The sequence below is a fragment of the Penicillium canescens genome (assembly GCF_028828765.1).
Source record: "Penicillium canescens strain IBT 15451 chromosome Unknown utg000010l_segment0_segment0, whole genome shotgun sequence".
NCBI lineage: Eukaryota > Fungi > Ascomycota > Eurotiomycetes > Eurotiales > Aspergillaceae > Penicillium > Penicillium canescens.
This window is the reverse complement of record NW_026703972.1, coordinates 4,029,320-4,040,046: the sequence shown is the minus strand read 5'-3', so window position 1 is coordinate 4,040,046 and position 10,727 is coordinate 4,029,320. Positions and strand designations below refer to the sequence as shown.

Here is a 10,727-nt window from a genome sequence, read left to right as displayed (position 1 = left end):
TGTTCTGATGCAGGACGTTAAAACCCGGTGGAATTCTACATTTCTGATGCTCCAGCGTGCCAAAAGACTACAGATTATCTGCGACAAGTATTGCTCTGAGTGTGGCCTCTCTGACCTTGTGCTCACTAAGGACGAATGGAAGCAGATTGACTATCTTCTTTCTATCACACAACCCTTCTTCAACTTCACAAGTGTTCTCTCAAAGACTAAGGATGTCACTATCCATATAGTCTTTAGTATCTACAATCAGCTATTCGATCATCTCGAGAGGTCTAGGGACCAGCTTAGACGAAAGAAAGCAAGATGGCAGATAATAATGCGAACCGCTCTCGAATATGCAACACAGAAGCTAAGAGACTATTATGCCGAGACCGACAAGGCCTATGGTGATCTCTATGCGATTGCGACTATCATGGCACCCCAGAACAAGCTTGAATACTTCTCTGGGAAGGACTGGAATGGGCCTTATCGCAAACAATACCGCGAGAGTCTTGAAAAATACCTTGAGCCATACAAGAAGCGTTACTTTGAAACTCGGCCAGCGTTGCATGGAGTTTCTTCTATAGAGCAGTTCTCTATAGTTGATCAGATAGGTGACAGGCAGAAAGCCCAGGGGTGTGAGATCAACCAAGACGATGAGCTTACACAATATCTTGGAAGTAGTAAGTGAATCATTACTAAATACCTTTTATTATCTCTTACTAATCCTTTACTAGGTACTCGCAAGATTAATCCATGTGTCTTTTGGAAGTGTAATCAGTATGAGTTCCCAGTTCTTGCGAGCCTTGCACGCGATGTTCTTTCTATTCCTGCGACTGGTTCTGGTGTTGAACGACTCTTCAATACTGCTCGTGATATCTGTCATTACCGCCGAGGGTCTCTTAAACCGACAACTATCCAGGATCTTATGATGTATTTATGTACATCGAGGTTTGACATTGAAAGTGATCAGCATACTTTGATAGAGGAGTATCTTACAGCACAGGAGATACAAGCAGTGAAGGAGAAAAGGAAGAGCGAAAGGCTAGATGATGATATGTTTGATCTAATCAGTGATACTGAAGAAGATTTCTCAGCTAAGGCTCAACCATCGCAGGGCCCGAGCAGGGTTGCGCTTGGTAAAAGACCTCTTAGAGATATCAGAGATACACCTCTGATTGAACTCGGAGACGAGGATGAAGAAGTCCAAGAGGATGAGATCCCGCTACCTGATAATTCAAATCTGCAGGATGCAAGTGGTACTCAGAGGCGTACATCAGGGCGGGTTCCAAAGCGTTCAAAGCGGGATGATGGTGAATGGGAGTACTTAAAGCCCTAGATTTAATAGAATTAGAGAGTTCCAAATCAATTTCTATTTCATTAGTATACTTTTTTGATTAATCTGTAAGCCAAATACTTAAAAATACAGCCCAAATCTACATAAAATATGCATATCACAGGGTTTCTTATGTTTGTCCTTTTTGTTAATCCGGCGGATCAATCCGCCCCGTACAGGGCGGATCAAAGATTTATAGAACCGCCCCGCGGATCGAAGAACTAGATCCGGATCCGCCCCAAAGGCGGATCGGGGCGGATCCGGATACAGATCAGAACGGATCCTTTCGAGGTCTATCAAGAGGGAAAATGCCAAGCTCCAGCAGTGGGATCGCTATAGCGATAGTACAGATAAAGCCGCCTTCCTCACACGCGTACCGGCTGTCCAAGCTAATAGTTTACAACCTCGAACTATTCAGCATGCCCTCCGTGATACAGGGATCTTCGCATCCAATCCAGCTGAGATCCTTAATAAGATCAATTCAAATCTAAGCAGCGATGAAGAAGTCATTCAAATCGTCAATACGCCATCTCCACTACAGAGCAGCAGTCCCATCCCTACAAGCCACCTACAAGCCATCTACAGACACCCCGTTCAAGCCGCCACGTCATCAATAAGATCGTACTTAGCTTTTGTATTTTGTCACCCTCGATGCCAGCGGATCCTGGTATCTTACAGTTGGGGGCTTCTAATGTTCCGTTCTCTGATATTATTCCATTGTTATTCGATCCATTTGTGTCACGTACCCCGCATCCAGGACCGCAAAAACAACAACGTAGTCTGTCTCATGCCGCGGACGTTCGGGTACTCTCCGGACAAGTACTCGTAACACTTTATCGAGAGGACCCATACGCTCAATTGTCTTTGGGTTTGGCTTGGCTTTACGCGTGTTTTTCTCTATCTATGCTCATCCAATCAGTCCTTACACCGTCTAAGCTGCGCGACTTCGTATGCAATAATTGGGTTATCCTTAGTGAATGTCCCTGTGACTGTCCCGCGATCTACCGCAACAAAGCTTATAACCTTTTTATCATTCAAGTCTGTTTCGCTTTTCGTTACCTTTCGTTTCAGGGCCACAGCGTGCGACAGCGCGCGTCACCATTTGAACACATCTTGATGCCAGTCTGAATTACCCTAACGGCCCATTCGGATACTAGTGCGTGCTTTAACCCTCTGATCCGACAGATACGAAAATTGATCAAATTCTGGTGAGTTTGTCGGTATTGATCCTAGTCATATTACACGCTATATCCAAATGGATATTGGGAGTGTACGGTAAGAAATCCTTGGCAGAAAGTGGTAGGATTTAGAGATATTTGAAATTGTATTGGTAGATTAACCAAAAATCGAGGTAGTGTAGTTGGTATTCATCTCTAGTATTACAGATACTACCCTTTACCAAAAACGGTTAGATGGGTGTACAAACTCGCCAGGGCGTACCAACAACGAGAAGCGGTGTGGGTGGGTCGAAGGTAGGCCAGAAGGGCACGGATCCTCTTTTTCGAGCTGGAGCTCGTTTCTCTCCCTCTAAACGTCTCCTTCTCAGGGTCTTTGCACTTCTCGCAGAATTGGGTCAATATGTTCAGCTTTCGTACCTTGATTACTCTCGCATATTTGACGCATGTCGCTTTTCTAGGAAGCAATGTGCAAACTCATGGTTCCCAGCTTAGGGACGTTGTTCCTAAGCGCGAGGTTCTCTACGTTGGCGGACGATACACGAAAATCACAGCAAGTTTTGATTCCCACCAATTCTATGCGTATCTAAGATTGCCAAACAGGACAATTCCGTCAATTCTACATCAATGGCTATGATAGGGCAAATTTACGTCGAGAAGCTTTCCCCTAAGCCAACCCTGGCGAACCCACCACTTCCCATTATCTTCATTGCAGGTGCGGCTCAGACCGGCACCAATTTCCTTGATACTCCAGACGGACGGCCAGGATGGGCATCCTATTTTATCTCTAAAGGTCACACAGTCTACCTCTCAGACCAGCCTGCACGCGGCCGCTCCTTCTGGTTTCCCGGACAGGGAAGTATTGGGTACATTGGCTCCCCCGATTCTGTCTCTGATATTTTCACCGACGTAGCAAACAACGACAACCAATGGCCACAGGCGAAGCTTCACACGCAATGGCCTGGCACCGGTCGCATTGGCGACTCAACTTTTGACGCTTTCTACAGGAGTCAGATGCAGTTCCAGACCGACCGCTTCATAAACGAAGAACAAAATGCGCAGGCATATTCAGCCCTAGTCGACCTCGTAGGAGACTGTTATATCATTAGTCACTCACAGGCGGGTGCATACGGTAGTCTCAGCCAAACATTATGACTTGCTGAAGTGATTAACGATTGAGTAGGCTGGAGGGTCGGAGACATGCGCCCAGACCTAGTCAAGGGTATTGTCCAGCTCGAGCCGTCTGGTCCACCGTTCACGCTCCGCCCGCCGTTTGGAAATGACGCAGCCTTCGCTTTCGGTCTCACCGACTTCCCAATCGGATACGAACCTTCTGCAGGCAAGAATGCCGAAAATATTGAGACAACTATCGAGCCAGCAATCGACGCTGATCATGACGAGTGCATCATGCAGAAGTCCCCAGCGAAGCAGTTGAAGAACCTGGGCAAAATCCCAGAACTTGTTGTTACAGGCGAAGCATCGTTCCATGCGCCATACGATTACTGCACAGTCAAGTATCTGGAACAAGCTGGCGTAGACGTTGAGTACGTGGATCTAGGCAACGAGGGTATCCATGGAAACGGACACATGTTCTTCATGGAGAAGAACAACCTTGAGATCGCAGACCGGGTGTACCAGTGGCTGAAAAAGCACTAATCAACGCATAATAAAGAGTCAATTTTCTCATTGCGTTGTTCGACGGTGTTTGCACTTTTATTTTAGGTCATTGACCGCCAGGACCTCTCTTCCAGTGCATATTACCAAACTGTGGCTTTCAATACTTGCGTAATCGTGAGACTTGTGAGGGCTATTCGAGAGCGTGAGATCTATTCAGCGAAGTCGAGAGATTCTCTATACCAAATTTACAAGCCATGTCAAAGATCTTGGCTCGAGAGAGAGGTTCGCGAATTTGGGCTTCAATATTTCCCATTTCAGCCTCATAGACTGGACTCTGTGCTAGCTCCGGCATGGTTGTTGGGTCCGAGCCCCCCCGAAAATCCGTCAGCCGTGAGCTGGTCGTGCACGTGAGCGGTCAGCAGTCAGCTGCTTGTCAATATTGAACTTCCACCCGCTGATTCACAAAAGGCATCAACTTTTATACTGTATCAGCCTATATGCGCAATTTTTTCCCTTTTTTTTCTGAGAATATCTATTACCGCTACAAGCAATTTATCAACCTGTTGGGATCGTTCCAGGGAGAAGAGGGAAGGTACCACACACGGTCAGTCGTTCATCAGGACCACGTCATCCTGTCGCTTCTGAGGAAAGCAGCACGTACTATTGTTATAGAGCACATTTTCTCCTTCGATACTCTAAATATTGTGGTAGAATATCAGCTGCGTATACGGTGCGACCGTCACTTGCGCAAGGGAAGGCTCATGGACCCAGACCCTAGTCCACAACACAAAACAAACTAGTTAGCTTGAGCCTCCAAATCTACAATCTGTGCTGACAGTGAATTGATGGTGATGGCATTTAACGGCGTATCGGTAACCATGCTGCGGTGTCTCGGATTTTGAAAGTGCCGTTGTTGAGTCAACTATGAATAGATCACATTGCGAAAATGTGGGAAACTGGAATTCTGAGCATCCTTGGTGACATAGTATCTTACTGAGGCCCGCTATAGACTCAATAGATGAAGCAGCGGCTTGCCACTCGTTAGAGAACCAACGAGTCTCGTGTGAGCGATTAGGAAATCACAACCAAAGATGGGGTTTTAGCCTGCCGTTCTGTCGCCGGAGCTTGCGGGATATTCTAAATAGCTGATCTACCCCAACAGCACCTCCTAAGCAAGATAGACCCGTTCAGTCTCCAAGCTGTCTGCCATCAAGTCTGGTGTTGTAGCTCGTGTCTGGACCTTTGCAGGTCCTTGGAACTTCTTCTCCGAGCCACAAATCCAACCTCCTTGATCCACTGCGCCTTGGGCCGACGCTAAGATTCAAATCGTCGGACCACATTCAAGTGCAGTATTTTCGACCACTTATCGAATCATGTCACATCTGTTTATTGCCAGATACACGTCAACAAAACGTCGTGAATTTCGAAGTCAAGAGATTAAAACTAGTGAGTAGATGTGTCACCCGAATTCAGCTTGCAGGAACCGTTCCACTTCCAAATTGTACATAGCCTCAATCCGGTGAAGAACTCTCTGTGTGTGTTTCGGCAGCGACAGGAATCGGTCTTTGAGACCTTCGAGGCGCATTCTTGACGAAGAAGCTTGGTTTTTGAAATTTCGTCTTGGCTGCGCTCGACGGCGCTCTGACTTTGGGAGTCTATCTTCAAGGAACTTCAAGAGACGGCGAAGCTTCTCCGCACTTGGAAGTCCGCCGATACAGAGAGAGAATTCAATGGCGACGCGGTTCATTTGGAGGAGAGATTCGCGATCCTGTGAAAGACGGTGGACAGCAGCGTGGCGGATGCCAGAAACCAATTTTTGCCATTTTTGTATGGTGTTAGCGGCTTGACGGCAAGAGCTACACTGTATCTTGTCCCGATGTTTGACCAAGAATTTGAAAAGACCGTGTAGCTCCAGTTCCTCTGGGCATGTCCACCCAACCATGAGAGACTCCTCTAAAAGCCATTTGTGAACGAATTGAAATGCATCGAATTCAAGATGTCGCTGTATGGCTTGGAGAATAAGATTTTGTGCACGGAAAGGGATGCTTGTTATTGGAACTCCAAGAAGTGAGTATAGACCTTGTAGGACTGCTGTTCGAGCCCATAGATTAGTTGGCGCGCTCCTAAATTTGTAACTTGAACTTACTGAAGATTGTATCGATCTTCCCTCGGCAACATTCAATCAATTGTTTTACCAATCTGAGAGCAGTGCGTTAGTAACAACTTCCAAATTGGGAAGACTTGTCGTGAGTTCTTACCGCTTACTCATAGGATGAGATAGCCAAGAAGATCTGGTCGAAGTGCCTCCGGCCACATACCGACTTACTGGAAAGAAACAGTGCTAGTGTCAGACTGGCCTTGTTTGTTGGTCGCTGTATCATTCTGATTCCACTGCATAGAGGCACTTGGATGGGATCGCACTTCACACGATTGGCCGCGGCGCGGAACATCCTTGGCTGTCAAAGCTTGGTCTTCCGGCAGTTTTGGCACCTGTACATGGAACGTTCCTGGTAGCTGGTGCCGACTTTGACGCCTTGGGCGTGCCATCCTGGAAAAATTGAGAAGACGATTGGTCTTCTTGGTGGGAGAGCAACTGGAATATTAATCGGACTGAGATTTACAAACAAATTGCCCTGTGCCTGAGTGAATTTAAGGGTTATTAATTACGGGATCCACGGAATCATTGTCTGCGTTCGACCAGGGTACCAGCACAATGTGGTAGTAGCGTTGCAGTTTCGCGAGGTGGGTGGCGATCCACGAGGAACCAGATCCTAGCTCTTGGTAGCTTAACTGGTTCACATGGTTGTCCTGAGAACTGCGCTCGGGTTCCTATCGTTGGCTTTACAGCAAGGTGCAAACTTCAATCTACTTTCTGCCTAAGAAAGACAATCATAATCTGGGATTTTGGGTTATCTTCATCGTATCTGTGCCGCCAGGTAACATAAATCCCGTTGATGGCAACATGAGTTGGCTGCAAGCAAGCATAGGAAAGAAATTTCATTCATAAAGTGCGGTGCTATAGCATGGAAATAGCTGATTCAAGTGGTGCTCTGAAAAGGAAGCCAATCACGGGTGCAATTGAGAGTGACTGTCGGCCTCGAAATCTCCCAAACTGTACTTGAGCTTTCGTTGAAGCACTGCAACCTTCATTAACGAGAAGGTGGGACTCTCTGTGGCCGCAATTAAATACAGTCTCTGACCAGCCCAACAGAACGAAAAAGCCTGAATCTAAAGCAGCCAAAGCAGTTCTTGACTTCTTCACTCGCTGTCTATATGTCAGAAGTTTGAACACAAGCCCAAATCTGCCTCTGATCAACGTTGACCTTGTTAACAGTCCAACGCCGTCACCTAAGAAGCCCAGCAGTTACTCACATCAAAGGTCATCATATCGGTTTAAAAAATCGTTATTCTTTGTCTTCGGGTAGTTTCGCTATCACTTTGCCTGCAAATACTCAAAGACATCCAGAAAAATTTGATTGTACTTCGGTATTGTATAAGAAAGCAAAATGCTAACCAGGCTTCATAACACTAAGGTCTCATAGAACATCGAATCTTGACTTTCATGGAAAGGGTTATTAGAAGCGTTCAATTTGGATAATGATTATTACGGCCACCTTTTCAACACCTCAACAGCTCAACACCACCTAGCTGAACCAGATGCTGCGACCCTTATTACATATATAACATGGTCGACTAAATTCTCAAGTGCCTTTTATTCTGCTTCAGGTTGTCTATCGCCTGATACATAACGACCAACAGCTTTTGGTCCGTTTAGCCCAAGCAAATTGGAGAAATCCCTTCATTCATTCTATTGAGTGACAGGTCAGCCATCTATCCAAGCATCTCGCGATGTCTCTTCTCTCTCTCCCACCGGAAATTATTTTGCTCATTTCAAGCAATTTGGATTCGCCAAAAGACCTTCTCGGCTTCCTCCGAACGAGTCAAAAGCTCTACCATCTCTTGATCAATGAGCTCTACCAACATAATATACGCTTGGACGGTGGATCGGCCCTTTTATGGTACGCAAGTCGTGGGGACGAATTTGGAGTCCGGAATATGCTTCGTGCGGGTGCGGATGTTAACATCCGATCACCAACTCGCGCACAGTCGACAGCTCTTCTGGAAGCGGTTTCTACCAAGCATACCAATGTTGTACAAGCCCTTCTAGAGAATGGGGCTTTGCCAGATGTGGCCGATGCCCGATCTAGACGACCCTTGGTTTTGGCGACAAATGGTCGTAGCGACGTGGCGATCACCAAGTTGCTCCTAGATCACGGCGCCATAGCCAATTCCGTTGCGTTTGACAAACATGCTCCATTAAGGGAGGCTGTCCGTTCAAACCAGGAGTCCAAAGTGGCATTGCTTTTGAAGCATGAGGCTGATACACATATCTTGGACCGCCGAACTGGGATGAGCCTCGTGCACCTCGCGGCTTCCAAGAACGCTACCCCCGGAATTATCAACATCCTCATCGGCTCCGGTGTTCAATTGGAGTCTCAAGACAACATGGGCAGAACGCCACTTCAAGTAGCAGTTGACCATTCATGCACCCGCGCTGTACGCCTGCTATTAAAGCTTGGCGCCAATCCAAACTTCAAAAACAATAATCAGTACTGGAAAGGGTGGAGCGCACTTTTCTACGCTGCAAGAAATCCAAGCATTCCAGGGAATGGCAGAAAAAGCATCATTCGAGCGTTATTTCTGCATGGGGCTGAGCTCGATGCTAGAAATCACGCTCAGAAGACGCCTCTACTCCATGCAATCTCTAAGAGCGCCATAAAACAGGCGCAAGCTCTTGTCGAATGTGGTGCCAGTATTATGGCTACAGACGCCAATGGAGAAACGGTCCTCCATGTGGCTGCTTCCTCATCGAGCTGGTGTCCCAGTATGGTGGGCTGGCTGGTTGAAAACGGCGCTGATGTAAATTGGGTCGGGGGTACACATAGTGAAACCCCAATTTTCTACGCTATCCGGAACGCTTTTAACCGACAAGGCATGGAATGTGTTCGGACGCTTCTGTTGCTTGGAGCTGATGTTCAATTTCAAAACAACAATGGGCTGACGCCTCTTTCCCTTGCTGTGCGCATGGGATCTATTGAGTCAACAAAGATTCTGCTCGAACATGGAAGCTGTGCTAATTCGAGAGACAAATATGGCAAATCCCCTCTGCATTATGCTGCCGAAGCACGGAATGTTCACAAGATTGTCAAACTTCTCATTCAATACGGGGCTCATGTGAACTCTCGGGATATGCTTGGATTCACGCCATTGCATCGAATTGTCGCCAAAGAAGAGACGTGGGAAGCAGCGGGGGAGTTGTTGAAGGCCGGGGCTGATCGATACGCCATAGCTGATGATGGAAAGTTTCCTCATGACATGGTTCCTGATGGCCCCTGGGCAGAAACGAAACGTTCTTTGATTCGTTTTTACATGTCGTGACTGGCGTCACCGCGCTCAGTCACCTCCGATATAATTCTTAAGTACTATTCATGTACCCCTTGGAGGAGGGCTGTTGAAATTGAGAATACTTAAAAAATTAAAACTGTAATAGAAATACGCTATCGCTAGTCATGGCAAAGATGCGCTTGTTGCCTGAAAAATAAATTTTCGGGGACCGCACATGCTCGGGAATTACATGATTTGTTGGAGCCCAGATGCTGAAAGATGAATCCAATAAAGTAATCACAGCCTACCTTTAGTTCAAGGCCAGGTGCGAAAGTTGCCCTCCTCATCCAAATGACCTTCAAGGTAGAGCGCAATTCTACAGTTGGAAGCTGCTTCAATGGCCCTTTTCACATCACTAGCGCATTTTGCACGAGTGTCCCTGTAGAGACGCTTGACAACCTGTTCGTGTCCATTCCGAGCTGCTTTGCATAACGCCGTGTCCCCGAATTTGTCAGTAGCGGTAACATCCAGCCCATTTTCCTCCAGCAAAAGATTTATAATAGCCAAATTACCATCGTAAGCGGCCAAGGAAAGTGCAGTGTCTCCCATATAAGTTTTGAGATTGATGTCGGGCGGTGTTGTGTGTTCAAGGAGTAACCTTATAACTTCCGGGTGGCCCATCTCGGAGGCAACACAGAGAGGTGTGCTGTTCCAAAATTGCTGATTGACGTCGATTGTATCAAATTGAAGTAATCGGCGTACAACTTCCACATGACCCTTTTTGGCGGCATGGAACAGTGGAGGGGCCTGTTGCACGTTCACTTGTATGTCTCCCCTTGCGAGGAAGAGTTCCACCATGCGTAAATTACCATTAAAAGCAGCGTAGGTCAGGGGGGCCATCCCTGGTCGTCGCGAACGTTGGGTTCTAGATCCTCCTTGGCGAGAAGGACACATGCGATCGGTATGTTTCCTGTGCTCGCCGCATGGTGAAGAGCTGTCCTGCCAGTTTTACCGGCCACGTTGACGTCTACATGGTCTTCTGCGAGGATCTGTAGGGCTATAGCTGTGTGTTTTGCATCTGCAGCTAAGCAGAGTGCTGTTGCCCCATTAACATCTCGGGCGTTGATATCCACAGCACCATAGGCTAAAAGAAGCCCTGTGATCGACTTATTGCCATACTCTGCTGCGATGTGGAATGCGGTGCGACCGTAACTGTCTCTTGCGTTGGAATCTAT

The 10,727-nt window shown here is 47.0% G+C and overlaps 1 protein-coding gene across 1 annotated transcript; it reads left to right on the top strand.

The window, feature by feature from the left end:
- Positions 1–3,117: 3,117 nt before the first annotated feature.
- On the top strand, positions 3,118–4,146 carry N7446_012636 (alpha/beta hydrolase; the record flags this gene model as incomplete). Its single annotated transcript, XM_058521378.1, has 2 exons — positions 3,118–3,622; positions 3,674–4,146. The coding sequence occupies 2 exons, from the start codon at positions 3,118–3,120 to the stop codon at positions 4,144–4,146; spliced, it is 978 nt and encodes a 325-aa protein (XP_058366744.1).
- Between the last annotated feature and the right edge of the window lie 6,581 nt (positions 4,147–10,727).